At 42.7% G+C, this 23,370-nt stretch overlaps 1 protein-coding gene across 2 annotated transcripts in view; it reads right to left on the bottom strand.

Annotated features, from left to right (window-relative positions):
• LOC124718855 (protein AAR2 homolog) overlaps nucleotides 1-23,370 on the bottom strand; it is a 115,069-nt gene that overhangs the window by 23,494 nt on the left and 68,205 nt on the right. For both annotated transcript variants that reach the window (XM_047244480.1, XM_047244479.1), the window contains exons 3-4: nucleotides 19,146-19,265; nucleotides 2,012-2,262 (exon numbers count right to left, since the gene is read on the bottom strand). In XM_047244480.1, the coding sequence (XP_047100436.1) occupies nucleotides 2,012-2,262; nucleotides 19,146-19,265 (371 nt within the window). The remainder of the gene's footprint in view (nucleotides 1-2,011; nucleotides 2,263-19,145; nucleotides 19,266-23,370) is intronic.

The following is a 23,370-nucleotide window of genomic DNA, read 5'->3' as shown; positions in this document are numbered from 1 at the left end:
AATGAGTCCAGTGCCTCAGCCACCTCGCACAGTCGGACAAAAGTATTTGCTGTTGCAAAAATAAGATCAATGGTGAAGCGTACATCAAAATTGGGGACTGCGTAGCAGATGAGCAAATGAAGAGATGTAGCTGCTTTATGCTGGAAGCAAAAAATGCACGAGGGACAAAGAAGCAGACTAGCACAGGCAACGAAGGTATACTTCGCTTAAAGAAGTCTACTGCTACTGAACGGGAGCAGAACATTCTCCATTCGTTCGTTGTGTCGCACACGTCCCGACAGGATAAGGAACGCCGACGGACGAGCACCGAGTGAACGTGAGACCGGGAATCGCAGAAAATTAATCTTACGCTGAGTTAACAGCAAAGTAACACAATACCGCTTAATGTACTCACTCTTATTCCATCGAAATTTAACGGAGCAAATTAGTAAAAAGGCCAACATTTAGAAAACACTACTGAAATATCAGAATTTTTCAATAACAGAATTTAGATGTTACAGAAGTGAATCATGGGCTAGGCAGAAACAGGAAAAGAACAGAATCGAGCTGTCTGAGGTGTGGTGCAATAAAAGGAGTTTGAAAACAAAGTAGAACAAATAAGAAATGACACGGTACTCCACAGAATCACCAAAGAAATAAATGTGTGGAAAACACCAACAAAGAGAAGGGACACAATGATATATCATTCTGAAAGACATTGGAGAATAAAATCCACAATTCTAGAGGGTGGAGATGACAGAAATGGAAGGAATGGGAGGTGGGGAGCAGTGCTTGGATTGAAATAAGGAGGGTGAGGGTTAGACATACGTATGGTCTCCAAGATGCTAGGCCAATATTTGCATTTAGTGAGAGTGGTTGGTAACAAAAAAACTTTCTACTGTTGGTGCGCCCTCTGAAACCTCCCATACGGTGTGCAGTGGACGATACTTCGTACCACTACTAGTCATTCCATTTCCCGTTCCACCTACAAACAGAACGAGGGAAAAACAACGGTCTTTAAGCCTCACGGCGAACCCTAATTTCTCTTATTTCGTCACTGCGGTCCTTACGGAAGATGTAAGTCAGCAGAAGCAGCAGACTCACACTGCAGCCTTCCACAATAGCGTTTCGTGAAAAGAACATTATCTTCCCTCGACGAATGCCCATTCGAGTCTACGGGACATTTCGATAATGTTCGCACGTCGACGGAACCTACAATTTAAAAATCTAGGGGCTGCCTCGCAACTGCTTCTTTTAATACGACCTCGCGACGATTCGGAGCACGTCACCGATACCTGACAGGGGGTCACAGAACTGTTATATAAGTGGTCACCTTTATAAGTGAGCTACACATACCTAGAATTCCAAAAATAAATCGTAACGGACCTTTCACATTCACCGCTACTGACCTTTCCCGCTCGTTCCATTTTGTGTCATTCTATAACATTTTACCTACATATTTAATTGACTCGACTGTGTCCGGCAGCACACAGCTAATACTTTAATCGAATATTACACGACTGTTTCTCCTACGCGTCTGCATTAGGTTAGACGATTGTACATTTAGAATAAACTGCTATTCGTTACACAAAATAGAAATTCTGTCCGAGTCGTCTTTTATCGTCCTACAGCTATTCAAAGAGAACATTTTTCTGCAGACTCCGACACCGTAAGCAGCAGTCGTACACTGGTTCTGGCCCTACCTGTCAGAGTATTTACGTATATAGAGAACGAGAGTGGTCCTATTACGCTTCCTCAGCGCTCTCCTGACAGTAACATATTACCAGTACACGTCTCGTCAGTCCACGATAATGGCAGTGTGTGATAGAACATAACACAGATTTGTATTAGCTGGCAAATAAATGCACAAATCGCATTCCGAGTACGGGAAAGCTCCCGGAACAGAAAATGTGATGCTCTACAGAGCTACAATCTACTGTTATCACTTTCTAGAAAAGGAAATCGATACAGAAGTCGGACGAGGGTCATACAGAATACAGCTAAGCAACAGACAAAACAATGGCGGAGTCACCTCGGCGGGCGTGGCGCCCCGCGGCCAGCCCTGCAGCGGGAGCGGGGTGAGGCGCGGCGCGGTGCCGGGCAGCGGCCGCAGCGCGGGCAGCAGCCGCTCCTCCCGCTCCTCTGCCGTCGCGCCGCTCCGCCTTCCCCGCCGACCCTCCTCCGCTCCGTCTCCGTCTCCGTCTCCGTCGGACGGCATGGGCGCCATCTCTGGGGCGGACCGCACTTGCCCGCACTCGGGCATCAGCCTCTCTGCCAGCCGTGCTGTCGGGGGAGAGAAAGCTGTCAGTAGGCGCACGCTTACGATTCGGATGGGCATAATTTTTAGGGGTCGGCAGAACTTATATGTACTTCTGCAACTACATATATACTCTGCAGGCCACCGTACAATGCACGGTGGAGGGTACCCCCTACCACCACTCGTCACTTCCTTTTCTCTTCCACTCGCAAACAGACCCGCGGAAAAAAGACACTCCGTAAGCCTCCGGACGAGCCCTAATTTCTCAAACTTATCTTCACAGTCCTTACACAAAATGTATGTCGGAGGCAGTAGAATTGTTCTCTGGTCAGCTTCAAACAATAGTTCTCTTCATTTTTTCAGTAGTGTCAGTCGAAAACAACACTGTCTTCTCCTCAGGGATTCACATTTATGTTCCCAAAGCATCTCCGTAATACTCGCGGTTTTTTTTTTTTTTTTTTGTGGTTTTAGGGCGTACAACTACAGTGGTCATTAGCGCCCAGACTAAATTATGAATGCACTGTGAGGCACAAGGTTAAAACAGCAACTAAAAAGGACAACACTATAAAAGGCACATTAACAGGCAAGGGATTAAAAGAAAACAGTATAATCAAATGTCCTTAGACAGGTTTGTCAAGTGGATAAAACGAAGAACACAAGCAGCTGCTCCTGGGTCATGCAGAGGAGTATACAAAGTTCCCATAAACCAGCTTTGAGCAGACGATCGACCAATATAGACGAAGTAGGACAGTTCAATCCGCTCCCCACGATGTTCCGCTGAGAACACGGAGGACATTTAGGGAACGGGTACAACGGGCAGCCAAATACGACACATGTGGAGACCAGCTAAGTTTCCTGTCAAATGTAGGACCTAAAAATTTTGTTGTCTCCTCAAATGAGAGATCAGTGGGACCGAGATGGAAGGACAGTGGGAGAAACTCTTTGTAGCGCCAGAAGTTAATACGGACCGTCTTCTCGGCAGAAAAACGGAAGCCATTGGCGACACTCCAGGAGTAAAGACGGTCAAGACAACGCTGAAGACAGCGCTCCAGAAACATGTACACTGCGTGCTGCAGTAGATGGTAAAATCGTCCACGAAAAGGGAGCCTGATATATCAGCTGGGAGGCAATCCATTATTGGATTGATCGCTATGGCGAAGAGAGCAATGCTCAAAACCGAGCCCTGTGGCACCTCATTCTCCTGGTGAAAGGCGTCGGAGAGGACAGAACACACACATACCCTGAACTGTCGATCCATTAAAAAGGCACGAATAAAAAGAGGGAGACGATCGCAAAGGCCACATGTATGCATGGCGTGCAGAATGCCCGCCCTCCAACAGGTGTCGTAAGCCTTCTCCAAATCAAAGAACACAGCCACTGTCTGGCGCTTCTGCAAGAAGTTATTCATAATTAAGGTCGACACGGTAACCAGATGGTCAACAGCAGAGCGGCACCTACGAAATCCACATTGTACATCGGTAAGTAGCCGCCGAGATTCGAGCGGACAAACCAAACGAGAGTTAACCATTCATTCCATCACCTTACAGACACAGCTGGTAGGGGAAATGGGTCGATAACTGGAAGGCAAGTGCTTGTCCTTCCCCGGCTTAGGAACCGGAACAAAAGATTCGTGCCAGCATGTGGGACATGACCCTCAATCCAGATGCGATTATAAGTACGAAGAAGAAAACCTTTACCCACAGGAGAAAGGTTCTTCAGCATCTGAACACGAATAGAATCGGGCCCCGGAGAGGAGGACCGTGACCGGGCAAGTGCACTTCAGAGTTCCCGCACGGTGAATGGGGCATTATAACTTTCACGATTCGAGGAGCGGAAGTTAGGTGGCCTAGCCTTCTCTGCCTGTTTGCGGGGGAGGAAGGCAGGGTGATAATGAGCGGAGCTCGAAACCTCTGCGAAAAAGCGGCCGAAGGCATCGGAGACATCCTCAGGGGCCACAAGGACATCATTCGCGACCGTCAAGGCAGAAACTGGTGAGTGGACCTTAGTGCCAGATAGCCAGCGCAGGCTACCCCAGACAACAGAAGGAGGAGTAAAACTGTTGAAGGTGCTTGTGAAAGCAGCCCAGCTGGCTTTCTTGCTTTCTTTAATAACATGACGACACTGAGCACGTAATCGTTTATAACTGATACAATTCGCCACCATAGGGTGGCGTTTAAAGGTGTGTAAAGCACCTCAACGGGCACGTAAAGCGTCTCTACATGCTGCGGTCCACCAGTGGACCGGTACGCGACGTGGAGAAGAAGTGGTATGAGGGATGGAATATTCGGCAGCAGTGAGAATGACTTCCGTGAGGTGTGCAACCTGACTACCGCAGCTTGTGAAGGTTTGATCCTGAAAGGTCACCCTGGAAGAGAAGAGCCCCCAGTCTCCATTGGAGATGTTCCAACTAGTTGAGCACGGAGAGGGGGTATGATGAAGGAAATGGATAACACAAGGGAAGTGGTCGCTCGAATACGTATCAGAAAGAGCATACCACTCAAACCGGCATGCAAGTTGGGTAGTACATATAGAGAGGTCTAAATGGGAATAGGCGTGAGTTGTGTCCGAAAGAAAAGTAGGGGCGCCAGTTTTGAGGCAGACAAGATTGAGGTGGTTGGAAAGGTCTGCTAACAGGGAGCCCCTCGGGCAGGATGCTGGAGAGCCCCAAAGGGGGTGGTGGGCATTGAAGTCTCCAGTCAACAAACATGGTGCAGGTAGCTGAGCAATAATTTGCACCATGTCTGCCCTGGTAACGGCAGACGACGATAGAGTGTAAACAGTACAAATGGAAAATGTGAAAGTGGGGAGAGTAATTCGGATGGCAACCGCCTGCAGATCGGTGTGCAATGTGATGGGATCGTAGTAAACATCATCCCGGACCAGCAACATAACCCCTCCATAAGCCGGAATACCTACCACAGGGGGTAGGTCAAAACGCACAGAGGTATTGTGTGCCAAGTCAATACGATCACATGGCCAGAGCTCCGTTTCCTGGAGAGATACTACGAGCGGACAGTGCAAGCGTAGCAGCAAAGTTCTCCTTCTTGGAAGGTTGTTTAGTCGAAGTACTGGTCGATGGCTGGGAGTTCGGGGTACGTAGGAAGTCTTCACGGGACGGTTCCTTCTTGAAGGCCCGTGTATCTGATTTCTGAGTCTTAGTTTTGGCAGAGGCTGATGAAGGTGCTCGTGTCTTAGGGGTGACGGGAGGAAGAGGAGACGTTGACCGGGCGATCTTAGCACTGGCCGAACGGACGACCATAGCACTAAAGGTCAGATCGCACGTCTACGTCGTCACCCCCCTGGTAGGCCGAGGAGAGGCGAGGACGGTACTGTATTTCCCTGCTGGGAGCTGCGTGGGATTCCTACTAGCAAATAGCTTGCGAGCAGCCGAGGTGGACACTTTCTCTTTGACCCGAATTTCCTGTATACAGCGTTCATCCTTGTAGATGGGACAGTCGCGGGAGGACACTGCATGGTCACCCTGACAGTTCACGCAATGACGAGACGGGGGTGGACAGTCACCCTCATGGGCGTCCCTGCCACAAGTGACGCATTTAACCGCATTGGAACAAGACTGGCGGGTGTGATTAAAATGCTGACACTGGTAGCAGCACGTAGGTGTCGAGACATAGGGGCAAACAGAAATAATCCCGTAGCCCACTTTGATGCACGACAGCAGCTGAACAATATCAAAGGTCAAGAAAAGTGTCCGGGTCGGTACAAGGTCATTGCCGACCTTTTTCATGACCCTATAGACAGCCATCACACCCTGCTCAGCGAGGAAAGACTGAATCTCCTCGTCAATCAATCCGTGGAGTGATCTAGTATATACCACACCACGTGACGAATTCAAAGTGCGGTGAGCCTCCACCCGGACAGGGAACGTGTACAGGAGTGTGGCCCGAAGCAGTTTTTGTGCCTGAAAGGTGCTCTCAGTTTCCAACAACAAGGTACCGTTACGCATCCTGGTACAAGACTTGACAGGTCCGGCAATGGCATCTATGCCCTTCTGAATAATGAAAGGGTTGACAGATGAAAAATCCTGTCCGTCCTCAGATCTAGAAACTACGAGGAACTTTGGAGCAGGCGGTAGTACTTTTGTCACTGGTGGCTGGTCAAGTTTCCATTTTTAGGCAGAAGTTGAGAGAGAAGAAGAGAAATCAATTGCGGAGGAATCCCATGATTGCCAGCGTCTCTGATGGTGCGCTCCTTCCTTGTGGAGACCCTCTCAGAGGACACTCCCGCCTTAGGTGAATGTTTACACCTCAGGTCACACCTCCCGAGAAACGGACGGAGGGACCAATCGGCACAGTCGGAAGGTGTCAGCTCAGGCAATCACCCCTCCCTGGGCCTGGCCTTTACCAGGGGGTACGTGCGTGCCTTACTTGTCTACCCAGGGCGAGGAATTATAAAGTTACCCCGTCACCAGTTACGCGTGCGAACGCGTGTGTCAGCCTTCAGGCATGCACAGGGAGGAAAGAAGAATAGGAAAAAAAAGGGGGAGAGGGAGAGAGAGAGAAAGGACAGACTGTCTCAAACGCCGAGGCGGAGACCATAGGGTGGACAAGAAGGCAAGGTAAAAAGTAAGGAATATACAGTGAGAAACGGAGAAGGACAAAGAAAGGAAACAAACAAAGGAAGGAAGAAACCAGAATAAGCGAAAAACCAAAATGACCACAAATGTAAGTCATTGAACCGTCCGTCTCCGGACGCAGGTGCAAACTATCCCCTTGAGGGGGAGGGACTCCTTTTAGTTGCCTCGTGTGTTGTTGAAACCTACCGGTAACAAATCTAGCAGCCCGGCTCCGAACTGTTTCGATGTCTCCGTTTAATCCGACCTGCCGCAGATCCCGTACACTCAATCGGTTGGCCTACTCGAGAATGGGTTGTACTAGTGTCCTACGTGCAGTCTCGTATACACACAAGCCACGTTTTCCTAAAATCCTCCCAGTAATATGAATTTGAGCATTTTTATTCACTCTCACAATCCTTATTTATTTATTTATTTATTTATTTATGGCTTACACGCTCATTCAATTTCGTATCACTTTACTGTGTAGCAGCTAGACATTTAATAAATTTTAAGGTTTTGTACGTGGTTGGAGCAGCACCTGTAGCACGAAATCATCTTGTACAAATAATAAACATCTAGAATGAGATTTTCACTCTGCAGCAGAGTGTGCATTGATATGAAACTTCCTGGCAGATTAAAACTGTGTGCCCGACCGAGACTCGAACTCGGGACCTTTGCCTTTCGCGGGCAAGTGCTCTACCATCTGAGATAACGAAGCATGACGCACGCCCGGTCCTCACAGCTTTACTTCTGCCAGTATCTCGTGTCCTACCTTCCAAACTTTACAGAAGCTCTCCTGCGAACCTTGCAGAACTAGCACTCCTGAAAGAAAGGATATTGCGGAGACATGGCTTAGCCACAGCCTGGGGGATGTTTCCAGAATGAAATTTTCACTCTGCAGCGGAGTGTGCGTTGATATGAAACTTCCTGGCAGATTAAAACTGTGTGCCCGACCGAGACTCGAACTCGGGACCTTTGCCTTTCGTGGCCAAGTGCTCTACCATCTGAGCTACCGAAGCACGACTCACACCCGGTCCTCACAGCTTTACTTCTGCCAGTATCTCGTCTCCTACCTTCCAAACTTTACAGAAGCTCTCCTGCGAACATCTAATCAATTGCGAACTTTACCACTGTTTCAAAAACATCGTCTTCAGCAGGAAAATATGGACACACTAAGCAAATTAACTCGTATAGGTTGCCCGTATTTTCCTTCTGAAGAAGACGTTTTTATAAACATTGAAACCGTGGTAAAGGGATTTAAATACACCTCCCAATTTGCAACTGATGGGCTGTTTTTAATTTCTACAAAAATATTTAGTGAACGTGACTGTCTAGCACCACACTAATAATGCTGTACTCAAACAATACAGGTCTGTTTTTCCTACTGAACTGCATTAAATTACAGTTTTCAATGTTTAGCACTAGCTACCACTCATCACACCAACCAGAAATTTTGTGTAAGTCATCTCCTACACATCACTGAACAATATGTGTGGGAGCCACCTCTGGGTACACAATACAAAATGTTTTTGCAAGTGTTTTACAATTTTATAGTGGAATGTATATAATGACAACAGAATACCTTATATTGTGTACCCAGTGGTGGCTCCCACACTTATTGTTGCAAGTATTGGGTGTTTCCTGCCCATCCCTACATTTTACAATTCTTGACACTTTTCTTATTCTGAATAAGTAGCGTGTATTAGCTCAGCTGTCTACTCGACATGCGTCATTCAATAATGTATACCTGTTCCCGTCTTAATTCTGCTATCGGTTACCATATATCTTTCCTCAAAGAATGTGATGCGTTACCATGTATTTGCTCAATACTAGAGGCGTGGATATTATTGTGAGAACATCATTTTGGAAACCCTACATATCCAATAATGTTTGATGTAAGTGAATGTTGAGTAACGAATTGCTCCTCCTTTAGGAGCATGATATTGATTTTTACACATTTTATATTTTTGTGTTATGGTTACTGTAAGTGGCCACATATTCCTTCCTGTTTTGAGTTTTTTCCCCACATTATTTTTTTTATATTGAACCAATGACACGGTTTTTAATGTATTTTGTTTTATGATGATATCACGCACTATAAGTCACAAAGTACTTGACGTTACCATACCGTTCGATACATTTTATAATGCGGGTGACATTCGGTTAACACCCTTTCATGCACTGCATATTGGTTGTTACTTAAAAAAAAATCTCTGGGTTATCTTTCCATACAAATAGCCTGGTCTGGCTTCTGTATGTCTAGAAATAGCTTTCAGACACTGATGACTTACGATATAAGGCAGTTGTTATACCTGGTATGCCAGCAGTTTGTGGAGTACTCTATTTCTATTATTTGTGGAATTTTGTACTTACCTCATGTATATTTTTGTTAATATGACATTTAAAATAATGCAGTTTGCCCAGGGATATGCTATGCACTGTATATAGTACTTTATGTCCATAATGTATGCTGTGGTCACTGATTGATTGTGTACGCGACATCAACTAAGTCTGACACTCCGACAATATATACGACGTGCCTATGGTACATGCAATCGAGAGTCTTAAAGTTTTGGATGAATACGAATCTGTGACAACATATTACCAGCTGTTGTCAGTTACCATGTGGTTGTAAGAAATTTGTGCACTAATATTTTATCTTAATGTGAGATATTTAGTGCTATTTATACATGGCATTGTATGCAGACAATGTAGTGCTTTCCGAAATTGGTTTTACAGGTGCTCGACTGTGCCAAGCAGTCAAAATTAGCTAATCGCACGATTAAATAAAAATCGCACGATTAAATAAAAATCGCACGATTAAATAAAAATCGCACGATTAAATAAAAATCGCACGATTAAATAAAAATCGCACGATTAAATAAAAATCGCACGATTAAATAAAAATCGCACGACAGCCTACTACGTACTGTGTTTAATTTTATTAAACATCGGGAGGCTCTGGATCCCCACAAATACAAAATTTTAAGGTGGTGGTGGTGGTTAGTGTTTAACATCATGTCGACAATGAGGTAATTAGAGACGGAGCACAAGCTCGGGTGAGGGAAGGATTGGGAAGGAAATCGGCCGTGCCCTTTCAAAGGAACCATCCCGGCATTTGCCTGAAACAATTTAGGGAAATCATGGAACACCTAAATCAGGATGGCTGGAGACGGGATTGAACCGTCGTCCTCCCGAATGCAAAATTTTAAGGACTTTGCCTAGTACAATATGGGTTTCTGTAATTAAATACCAATACATTTGGATAAAGATGCTGAAGCTACACGAATGTATACGGTTTACTAAAAATTGTCTGCAGGAGGTGATACAGAGGTGTGTAAACGTAAAAATAAAATGCAAATCAACAGCAGGCATGCACGTGAAGTTCTATAGTAAAAAAAATTAGGTCAGATATGAGCTACAGGATAAATATAAACAGAAAGTCGCATTGAAACATAGTCTGTACTTAGCACATATGAAAGTGAGCAAGATTTTGTCACCCTTACAGTTCAATGGGATTTATGTTGCATTTCAGAATCATGCACATTATGTAAGTGACAATATTGGAGAAAGCTAAAGTAATAAGTTACATAAATTGGTTCAGACAAGTAGTAATGAGGTTAAGACTGGTGAGAAGCTCAGGTCTTTCAACTTTTCCAATATAACATTCTCCACTGAGGTGATAACAGTTTTGGGAAGGTGGTTGAAGTTCTATGTTAAACCAAAGCTACGCAATAACAAAATTAAAAATATAATTGCTAATACCAAAGTGGCAGTAGATACGGCTCAGGTGTCGGGTACGAGTACAACATCATCGCTTGTAAAGCAGCAAAAAGTATTGAAAGGCAGATTATGTGAGACAATACTGACAGACGTTCTAATGCTTTTGAGGCTAGAATTTTACAGGGAATAAACAACAAGTTAAAAGATAATAGGGCCATTGCAGTTAAGGCAGATAAGGGGGATACTTTGGTTATTTTGAAGCAAGAGGATTATAAAACGAAAGTAGAGGAATTTTTTACTAACAATAACATCGCAAAACTCAGTTGTGATCCCACTAATCGATTCAATGCTTTGATTGAAAGGGCAGTTAAACAATGCAACTTCATACTTTCTCGTAAAGACAGCAGAGAATGCATCGTTATGAATCCTAAGGCTCCAAGACTTGCGAGTTCAACCTAAGCTACATCAGAATAACATACCTCTTCATCCGGTCGTAAATTCTATTGACAGGCCAGCTTGTAAGTTATGCAAGAAATTAGATTCCATTATTACAGAGTACTTCACAGTTGAGACTAAACACAAAGTAAAAAATTCTGTTGAGGTTGCTGAACATATTAAAGACATAGAGATACAGGTAGGGGGAAAGTTTGTTTCTTTTGATATAGTTAACTTGTACACCAATGTACAAATAGCAGAAACCACTGAGATAATTAGCAACGATCTACTGAAGTATCAGAAAATCAGTTTGCAAGAGATACACGAGATAACTGACATACTTCACCTGATTCTGGCTTATAACCATTTGACATCTGGTGGTTCACTTTACTTGCAGCCTGAGGGCTTAGCGATAGGGAGCGGTCTTGCAGGCACCCCAGCATCCACCATAAGCTGACGGAAACCAATACTACAACTCATAATGACTCACATCATCCTGATTCACATAAACATGCCTTTAGTAACGAAGTGAGTAAAAAGTTCGACACATTGAAGGAAACAGCTTGTGGACACGGTTATGATAGTAGAATGGTTTCAGCTATGCACAGTAGAAAATAGCTCTGTAGAAAAGAGTGTGGATAGTATTACACTAACAAAGGAGTGCCCTAAAGAAAAAGTGAAGTATGCTACGTTGCCATACTTTGGGCACATTTCTTGTGAGATAGCTAAGGCTTTCCAAAATACAAAGTTATAGATAAGTTTTCACACACAGAATCAATTTGGCAGATCTCTACTCTGTAATACCCACAAGGCTTAAGTAATGGAGCAATCTGGAATTTATACAGTCAGTTGTGATTACTGTGGAAAATACTATGACAGATATGGAAAGAAATTTTGGAACTGGACTGAGCCAACATAGGGATATTAGTAGCAGTAATAAATCTTGCACTAGAAGTTTGACATGTTAATAGTTAAAGCAGACTGGTGAACATCTACGAAGAAATGGAAATGTATACTGCTTTTTTGTAAGCATCCAGAACATGCATTCATGAAAAGCAGGAATTTCCAGCAGAATTTTAAAAAAAGGTGTTCTGTTAGGCTCTGTTGCATTGTATTTGGATGTTGCTTTTGCATTTTAATGCAACCTCAGACCCTTTGCTGTGTAACTGATTTCATTTTTTAAGGCTCTTATCCTTGACAATTTGGATTTACATTGAATGGCTCCCAAAGGGTTTTTTAATTTGTATAAGCTTATAATGTATGTTATATTGAGACAAAATTATACTTGTAATATCTCTATTACACTGTGTACACAGCAAATGCTCCTTCAATTCGTATTGCAATTGTTGTTTGTTTGTTTGCTGCCCCACCCTACATTTATATCTATTGACACCGTATTTATACTTAATAAGTAGTTTGTCTTAGCACATCCGTCAGTCAATGTAAATACAATAACGTGTACCTGTTCCTTCCTTACTTCTGCTATTGGTTACCATGTATCTCTCCTCAAAGTAGAACCGAGCGAGGTGGCACACTGGACTCGCATTCGGGAGGACGACTGTTCAATCCCGTCTCCGGCCATTCTGATTTAGGTTTTACGTGATTTCCCTAAATCGCTTCCAGCAAATGCCGGGATGGTTCCTTTGAAAGAGCACGGCCGACTTCCTTCCCCATCCTTCCCTCACCCGAGCTTACGCTCCGTCTCTAATGACCTCGTTGTCGACGGGACGTTAAACACTACTCTCCTCCTCCTCCTCCTCAAAGTATGTGATACGTTTCCATGTAGTTGCTCAAAATTAGAGTCATGTATATGATAGTGAGAACAATGCTTTGGCATCTTTATGGCTCCAATAATGTATGATGTAGTAATGTTGAATACGTATGATCTCAAACTGCTCTGGTTTAGGACTATGGTTCATATTTCAGAGTTATGCTCATTTTTACGTGGCCTCATAATCTTTCTAGTTCTGGCAATTTCTTATTTTTACCATTATTCTCTGACGTCATTTTGCAATACAAAGAATTTTTATTGAACTACTTGTTGTAAGTGCTGTGTGTCTGTTGCCACTCCCTACATTTGTTGACACATTTTTTATTCTGAATAAGTAGTGTGTATTAGCTCATCTATTTACTTGATATGAGTCATTCATTCAATAATGTATACCTGTTCCCGTCTTAACTCCGCAATTGGTTACCACATATCTTTCCTCAAAGGATTTGATGTGTTACCTTGTATTTTTGCTCAATGTTAGAGGCATGTACATGACTGTGGGAGCATTGTTTTGGATACCCTACATATCCAATAATGTTTGATGTAGTGAATGCTGAATAACAAACTGCTCTTCCTTAAGAGTATGCTACTGACTTTTACACATTTCATATTTTGGTGTTATGGTTACTTTATATGACCAAACAGCCCCTCTTGCTTTGAGGCTGCTTTTCTCCTCATTTACAGTTGCTTCCCATATTATTTCTCTTTATGCTGAAACGATCTCATGGTTTTGTGATGTAATTTACATTATAATACAGGGTGTACATAAAGTTTAGGAACACTTTCTATTATTTATTGCATAAGAACCAAACATTGTACAGATATCATACATATATCATTTTGAAGAGAAACCCTGAAAATTTTTTCACGTATACCACCACAGCACAGTTCGGTAATTTGCCGATAGTCAGTATTAGTCACAAACATTGCGAGTCCAAGTGCGGAGCGAGCTTTCTGTGTGTAAGAGTTAGAGAAAAAGAAGTGTGCTACAGCTGTTCAACGGATGTTTAGAACTGAGTACGGTTAAGAAGCCACCAACAAGGAAGGCCATTTACCACTGGCACAACAAATTCGTTACAACAGGTTGCTTGTCCCCAGCAAAGAGAAGCACACGTCCCAGTGTAAGTGAAGTGAATGTGGAGCGTGTACGAGAGAAATTCATACGGAGTCCAAAGAAATCGGTGTGTTCCGTATCCCGTGAACTCGAAATGGCTCCAGTGACAATGTGGAAAGTATTGCAATAGAAGCAGTCTACAAAACCATAGAAATTGGAGCAAGTGCGGAAACTCAATGATGATGACAAAAACAAGTGTTTTGAGTCTTGTTTGTAGTTGCAACAATTGAATGAGGATGGGATGGCATTGTCGATTGCTTAATTGTTAGTGGCAAAGCCACTTTCCACACTAATAGGAAAGTGAACAGGCATAATTTTCGAATCTGGGGTACAAAGCATCCACACAAATGCATTGAATTTGAGTGTGATTCCCCAAAAGTAAATTTTTTTTTGTGACTTGTCACATCTAAAATATACAAGCCATTCTTCTTCACTGAGAGCACTGTCACTGGATTTTCCTACTTGGACATGTTGCAATAATGGCCGATGCCTCAAATGCAATCAGACTCTGCATTCACCTTTCACCAGGACGTGGCTCCATCCCATTTTCATCGTGAAGTTCGTGGGTACCTGAATGCGGAGCTGCCACACTGATGGATTAGCCGTGCTGCAGATGGGGACAGCTGTTTCACAAAATGGCCTCCCCGATCACCAGATCTCACTCTGTGCGACTTTTTTCTTTGGGGCACATTCGAGATCTGGGGTACGTACCGCAGAGCTCCGAGAGAGAATACAAGACGTGACTGCCACAGTTGACAATGCCACGCTGGGACAGGTACGGCAAGAATTCGATTACTGCATTGACATCTGGCGGGTCACTCGTGGTTTGCATATCAAATTTTTGTAAAAAAAACTTTCAGAGTTTCTCTTCAAAATGCAATATGTATGACATCTGTACGATGTTTAGTTCTTGTGCAATAAATAATTGAATGTGTTCCCGGACTTTATGTACACCCTGTATTATCACACGCTGTAAGTCATGAAGTACTTCATGTTCTCAACACTGATTAATACATTCTATAATGCATGTGCTATTTGTTACCATCTTTTCACACATTGCACATTGGTTGTCGCTTAAAAAAAAAAAAAAAACCTGTGGGTTATCTTTCTGTACAAATAGTCAGGTCTGGCTAGTGTGTGTCTAGAAATAGCTCTCAACCAGAAGTTGATGGAGTATTCTGTTGCTAATATTTATGGAATTTTGTACATACCTCATGTATATTTTTGTTAATATGATGTTTAAAATAATGTAGTTTGCCCAGTGGTATGCCATGTACTATATATAATATTTTACGTCCATTTGTATACACTTAATGTCTTCTTTGGTTGCTGACCATTTTTATACACGACATCAACTAACTCTGCCACACCAGCAATATATGTAATGTGCCTATGATATGTGACGTGCCTACGGTATGTGCTATCGAGAGTCTTACAGTCTTTGGATGAATACAAATCTGTGATAAGGAATTACCAGCTGCTGTCAGTTACCGTGTGGTTGTAAGAAATTTGTGCACTAATATCTTATCTTTATGTGAGGTGCTTAAAGTGTTATTTATGCGTGACATTGTATCCAGATGATGATGTGCTTTTCCATGTCGGTTTTACAGCTGCCTCACAAAAGCAAGTATTCGAAATCAGCTAATCCCACAATTAATAAAAATTGCATTACAGCCTACTACGCATCATGTTTAATTTTATTAAACATCTGGAGGCTGTGGATCCCCACAAATACAAAATTTATGTATATACAGAATATCACACTTCCCTGGGGCACTCTTAACGATATCCTCACGTGACAAAGACTCGCCGTCGACAACAACATATTGGTTTATGTTACTTAGGATGTTTTTGAGCCACAGTCATATCTGGGACTCTATTCTGTACGCTCGTACCTTTGTTAACAGTCTGCAGTGGACACCGTGTCAAATGCTTTTCAGAAATCTAGGAATACGGAAGCTGCCTGTTGCCCTTCGTTCATAGTTTGCAGGATACAAACCTCGAAGTCTTTAAAAAAATGTAACTGCCTCAAATAAAACTGCTTCGAACGTCTGATTACTTTACGAATGAATTAATGGTTTGAGTATTTGACATTAATTATGAGAGTGAAGGACAGTTTAGAACAGATTTGAAATTATGCTTGAAGCTCACTGGAAGTCACTTAGTGCTCCTTTTGGATAGAGTGTGGGTGATGTGCACTCTATTGGTAAAGCTAAAGATATAAATGGTCTGCAAAATGTGTTCAAATAAGAGTCGGTAGTCATTCATCATTAGTGTTCTGGCCTAAAGCAGGTTTTCATGTTCTCCTGTCTTCTGCCATCCTCTTCAGTTCTGGATAGTATCAGCTTCCCTTTATGTCGTCTGTTATCTCGTATCCCCTCATTCCCCTCATTTCCCTTTCACAAATTAGACCTTCCAAAAGATCCGTTAGTAAGCATTCCTGTCCTAACAGATGTCGCACGCCATTCTTCTTATAACCTGCAACAGTGTTCTCCGGTGACCAACCCTCTCCAACACTCTTTCATTACTCATTCTTTCCATCGAGCTTATCCTCTCCGTTCTCCACGTCCACATCTCAAATGCTTCTAGCCTTTTCTCATCCTCTCATCTGAGTTTCCACATCTCTGTTGCATAGAGTTCCATACTCCACACAAAACAGTTTCGAGTTTTTTCCTCAGACCTTTACCTAATGTGCCACACAATAAGTTAGTCTTTCAATCGAATGCCTCCTTCACTAAGCAATGCCAATTTTCACCTCTCGAAGACATCGAGTCTTCGCCAGTCGTACTAGCGAGATATTTAAATGTTCTTACTTGGCTAGTAACAACTCGGTCTACCTTAATATTTGCCAGTCTCTTTTGTCAATCACTGTACATTCTGTTTTTGCTGTATCAATTCACATTCCGTATTCCACACGACTGTCATTCAGATCTTTTAGCATTTCATTTGCAATTCGTTCATTTTCTGTCATTAATACCGTGTCATCGGCAAATCGTATACGTTCTATTCTCTTTCCATCGATATGTACTCCTCTATTTCCATCACAGCACATCTCTTCCAGGTATAAGTCAAACAACATAGGGGAGAGGTGACAACCTCATCTCGACACCCCTTCCGACAATTCTTCCTCCTGACGTTTCATTTCCAATGCTTACTCTTCCTCCTTCAACGTATCCATCAGGTTGTTCCATTAAACTCTGTGGAATGCTTTTTCCATGTCAATAAAAACAGCATAAACATCTCTACCTTTTTCCACGTGTATTTCTTCTACGATTCGTAAAAGGTCAACAGTGTCTCTCGTTCCTTCTCCACTTCTACATTCAAACTGTCCCTCCCTGATCCAGATATACAACTTGCCATGTAGGCTTTTATTCAGCACTCTCAGCAATACTTGTGCTGCACAAGTAATTAGTCTGATAGTCATACACTCTTCACAATTTTTGGTATTTCTCCTTTTCTCAATTTGTGTCATTACTGTTAGTCAATAGTAATGAAGTAATAGATAAAAAGTCATCTCTGATCCCGAAGTTTTACTGGGTGAACACTGAAAATGGCATAAGTGACGAACTTACTTTCTCTCATAATTTCGGTGGAGTGAGGTCGGGTGGGGCATCGAAAGAAAAAGTTTGGTACAGGTTACAAATTACGTATAAAGCTTGTTGGCAATCACTAATGTTCTCATTCTAAAGTGCCAGATTAATAACATCCAGGTATTTACCCAACATCACTTGTGCTGCCTCGAGAAAAACACACTGCTTTTAACCGTAATACTTGTATTACTGTCTTAAGCCTTTAACAGAAAGATTATACAGCCCTTAATGAGAATATTATGACAGCGTTTCAAATGTTTAAATTTGGTGAATAATTATGCAAAATATTGAAAATTAAATTTTTGTTGCCCCTGTAAGCCGTTATATATGCAAACTCCAACTGGTACTGGGTTCTGGGATTGTCATTTAGTGTAAGGGGCAATCAAAAAGTGTCCGCCTGAGGACATCAGTGCAGCGTACGTGTGACGAAGCACGACCGGCAACAACGTATAAGAGAGGGATTAGTGTAGCATTCGTGTCTTCCGGTAAATGGGGAAACGTGAATTACGGTGTCACTATTACCGGATGTGTCCTACTGGGAAAAATTTGCTGTTATTTTTTCCTCAGTTGCCGGAGTACAGCCACTGGTAGAAATCCGCTGGAGAACGAAGAATGTGTCTGGGGCAGCACGTCTGTCAAAATCCAGTGTTGTGGAATGGTGTGCCAAGTTCTGTGCCAGTTGTGACGCGAGAAACTGGTCGATCTGGGAGGCTGGCCCCATCCGTTACAGACAAGAGGCCTACACTCGGGCACACATCCTATAGTCCTGATCTCTTACCGTGCAATTATCACACCGTGAAGGGTCAAAGACTCCTGTCGAGGACGATGTGCAGCAGGCACTTACGGATTTCTTCGTACTGCGGGACAGGCTGTTTTACCGAACGGGCACCTTCGACCTAGTGCGACAATGGGACAATTGCCACAACACTCAAAATGATTCTACCCGATTGGCAAACTGATTCTGGACTGTATGGCCTCTAAACAAACCTTTTGATCACCCCTTATAAAAACCAAATTGTATTATTTCACATTAAATTTTCCAACCGTACTTCAACATAAAAGGCGAAGTGTGCCTGGAGCAGAAACGAATATAGATTACTGCAAGAAAAAGTTGTTTCAATTTATGAAACGATTTTTATGTACTTGCTGTAGGTAATGGTCGCACCAATAAATTTACAAAACTCCTTTTCAAAATTTTATGCCAAAAGATAAAAATCATCCAAAAAGCTAACTTGAGAAAAGGAAGGTATTTTGCTTCATTTGGATTAAATTATTTTCGACAGACTCACAGCAGATGATAAGTCCTGCAGAACACACACACCCACGCACGCACGCACGAACACACACACACACACACACACACACACACACACACACACACACACGCGCACACACACACACACACACACACACACACACACACACACACACACACGCGCGCGCGCTCGGAAAATGAGAACTTTATTTTGAGTACAAAACAACCAGATGCATCGCTGGAGAGTACAGGACTCCTTAGCAGACATGGTGTTCTCATTAAAGTTCACAGTTCACGGGTATGGCTTGTTGTTCTCAAGAACGTAATTCTCAATACTTTTGATCATTAGACAGGTCTGTATGTACGTAATGACAATGTGAATGTGGACACGTGTACGACTATTAAGACAAGTTAAAGTATCACAAAGCATAAAAATAAAATAACTAACCAGATATTTTATTCGTCATTGACTGCCACTTCTTCCATATTTCAAAAGGGTACGGCCCTAGAAACCTGTCCAGGTTCAATAGATTTGATCTCACTCTCGCTTTTTCTTCATCTCCGACATCTGAAAAAGGGAGAAAAAGTAAAAGAAAAGTTACAAGAACTGCAATGTAATTAGAAGTTGGTGGGCGCAAGATGAGACACCATTTGGCTAATCCTGTTACTCTGTAGTGATGGGAAAAAAAATAAAAATTACAAACAATACAATGTTTTAGCCAAAGTAACAATGGATAAAAAGCAACAACAGCAGGGAATTAGTGCAAAACTAGTTTCAGTTAGTACTTTGTAGCGTAGCAGCCAATAAAAATTCAGATCATTAATACTTCAGAGGTAGGCTCAGATCTGAGAAGAAAGGTGATAACATTGCCTAGGACTGCGAGGGTGCGAATGCGGCACGTCTCTGTGACGACGAGTCGCAATGACCACTCCAAAAGGGATTCTTTTTTATTAGTCAACTTCTCCTGAACACTGCCAAATTTATTTCTATAAACTTGTTCTCCAGTGTCCTACAAAGTAGGATTAATACGCTACAACAAAGACAACATTCTGGGTACCGAAACAAAGTGACGGAGGGGGATTCTGCCAATTTCACCATTCTCAGAACTGTGATAGCACAAGCTGTGGTTTTTAACCCTTTCACTGCTACACCCATACATATACGTGTGACAATAGCTACACATCCACATGCTACAGCCATAATCAAGTTCTTACATTGTTAGCCCTGATAGATACTGAGCTGTGCTGCCTCTGTTCTCTGTTAGGCCTGTTCATCTCACACCAAGCTTAAAAATTATACATCCTACTGTACCATTCACTGTCGCTTTCCCGACTGGGGCTTTCCGGCTAAGCTGCGCTGCCCACCCTCTGCCGCACGCTCGTCCCAATTAAAAAAATGAATTACCCCACACTTCACATGCGACTACCCTCTATGCTGGACGGTAACTGTATTACGATTATGGTAAGGTGGGCAATCCTCTCGCCCGATAGTTCCAGCTCGGCCTTCCCGTCCCACGGTAACTCTGGGTTACTGCTTTTGTAAAACAGTAAAAACAGATGTACGTGCATTATATTTAGACGCCCGTATGCCTAATTTCTTATTTATGGCTTGCAAAAACAATAGAAAAGAAAACAAAACAAAACAGAAAGAAAGAAAAAAGAAACATATAAACTGACCGTGAGAAAGCCCATTTTTAGTAACGCACACGGATTTTGCATCCGCTTTTCCGAGGCTGCAGTGAATGCTACAATATATTATGTTTTACGTTAATAGTCTATTTACTATGAAATTCTGACTTCAAAGCTATTTACACGGACAGGGTGTAAAAAGCTACATATACAAATTTGTAGGGTTATTAGAGAAGATAAAAACAAATACTTTGGTAATGAGACACTGTTTCACACGCCTGACTCCTCTCTGGCCAACGTTCACAGACGTTTTGACTTTCACAGACGTTTTGACTCCACCGTAAGCAACACATTGGCACTGGAATATGATTTGCTACACATCTACATCCTGCTGCTAGAAAGTATAACTTTCATTACTGTTAGCAGTGTCAACATCCCCTTATCAACAATTACAAAATCTCTACCGACACTTACAGGTTGTCAACGGCCGATTGCAATTTAATCGAACTGACACTTATCTCAATTAAGTGGAGGCACGATGCAACAGTCTAGTAGCAAGGCAACTGTGTCCAGAACAATTCCCGAGGAGGAGGTCACCAAATCACTTTACACATCACACACTCAACGGGTGTCTTCACGAGAAAGGGTCCCTCGGCACAGACCGACGGGAAACTGATAGACCTCTTAGTGTGTGACCTGTTCAGTTTCAGAAAACTGTGTTACAGTGAACCGAGGACACCGGCAATCGGAACGCCAACGAGGCACCGCGCAAGTCGGTCGTGAGTGTATAAACGTGTGGGCCGTGTTCACACGGAATGGACTGGGTCCTCTGCTCGTATTCGGCTACTCGGAGACCATTTCCCACCACTCGTGCACTTCCGGCTCCTAAATAACAATAGCAGGATAACAGTGCCTAGTGCCACCAGGTGCACTCGAAGAACATTCTGCAGAGTTTGAGTGAACGATCTGACCACACAGATCGCCTGACACAAATCCGCGGGACATAATCAAGAGATCATCTCGGGTACAAAATTCTGCACTGGCACACTTTTGTAATAATGGATGGCCACAGAGGCAGCACAGCTCAGCAACACGTCGAGTTCCTGCACCACGCACGGCAAAAGCAGATCCGGCACGATATTAGGATGTATCCCGTGACTTTTGTCACCTCAGTTTACGCCTTACTCAGTAGCCATTAGATAGGCAACCTGCAATTGAAACTGGGATTGATTTCTGTATTGATGATACAGATAAATATACTGCATTGAGAACATTTCACCATTAATGATAATTCATCTAAAAAAAATTAAAAAAAGAAAATGAAGTGATTTCATTTCTTGAAAGGAATTATATCTTAAAAAAAGGCAGCAGGAAAATAATTACAAACCACTCCAGCAGCATACAGATCATCTTTGAAAAGTTACCATAACAGATTATCCGAGAATAAATACCGTCATTTACAGTCAGTTCCGCAACGAAGTGTACACTGTTATCTGTATGAAATATGAGACACTATTATAAATATATGTTTACGTGAAAATACATGTTATTACTAATTGCGCAATTACCTAAAAGTTAGTCCAATTACCTGCATTATCGATTATAGTTTGGCACCTTAGCCCTCTCTCTGGTAAATCATTCATGTTTCCAATCTCTAAATATATTTTGACCCATTTCACAACGAATGTCTTTGACTTTTTAAAAATTTTAGCAGCTGCCCCATATGAAAGCTTTGATCGCTTTGGATGATTTATAAGGAACACTACCTTGTAACACTTCAGATATTTTGCACTCATTTTAAACTACAACCGACAAAACAAAACATTCAACTTTCACACTGTTTGTCTATACACTGCACAAAAATGCAACGATTACAGGTTCCAGACAACTGCCGGAAATGTCGCAAGGACGTTTGGGTAACACTTTCTCTCGGTCGGTCAGGTGGTCGGTTGGAAAAGGAGAGGAAAGGACCAAACTGCGAGGTCATCCGTCCCTTGTTCCCAGTAGAACAATTACCCGAGGAACAGAAGAAAACAAAAAAGACCTACGCCACAATAACAGTACAAAGGAAGAACCAGAAGAATGACAGGAGGACAACAAACACTACAATGGACAAAACAGAACAAGAAAACCACAGAGATATGCAAGAAACGGGGAAAAGAGACTAACAACAAGAAAGCAGATTACCACGGCTGGCTGACCACGAGAATAAAAAAGGAGAAGCCAGCCACTCTGCAACACATTAAAACCTCCATCCTAAAAGCCCAAGGGTGGAGGACACAGAGGGAAAAAGGACATGCACTAAAACTCAGATCAAATAATAAAACCCACCCTCATGAATAAAACATAAAACTAAAGCTCCTGTTGAGGCATCGTCGCCCAATGTGGAAGGTAGGGTGCTGGGAAAGTTAAAAGTCAGGTGCAGAGCAGCTAAAAGTGGGCAGTCCAGCAAGAGGTCAGCAACCTTCATTTGTGGTCGGTTGGTTTAAAGGCGGGAGGAGGGAACGCACTACGAGGTCATCGATCCCTTGTCCACAAGTGTGAGAATAACAACGGACGAAACACATAACACAAAACGGAAAGAAAGAAAAAGCCACAAGAACAAAGGTAAGGTAACGAACACTAAAAGGAACAAAAGAGGACAAGGAAACTACAGAGAGACGCTAGAAACAGAAGAGAGTAAAACATGAAAGCAGATTATAGTGGCTGGCGAACCACGAGAATAAAAAGGGAAAGCCAGCCACTCTGCAACACATTAAAATCTCCACCTTAAAAGCACTAGGGTGGAGGACACAGAGGGACATGCGCTAAAACCTACATAGAAATATAAAACCCACTCTCACAGATAAAATGTAAAACTAAAGCTGCTATGAAGGCTGAAATGCTCAACTCTGTTTTCAGGTGTTCCTGTACAAAGGAAAACCCAGTAGACTTGCCCCAATTTAATCCTCATACTACTGAAAAGATGAAGTGTTAGTATCAGTGGTTTTGAAAAACAGTTGAAATTATTAAAATTGAACAAATCTCCCGGCCCCAAAGGAATC

This window comes from Schistocerca piceifrons, chromosome 10, assembly GCF_021461385.2.
Source record: "Schistocerca piceifrons isolate TAMUIC-IGC-003096 chromosome 10, iqSchPice1.1, whole genome shotgun sequence".
Taxonomy (NCBI): Eukaryota; Metazoa; Arthropoda; class Insecta; order Orthoptera; family Acrididae; genus Schistocerca; species Schistocerca piceifrons.
This window is presented reverse-complemented; position numbering and strand designations above follow the sequence as displayed.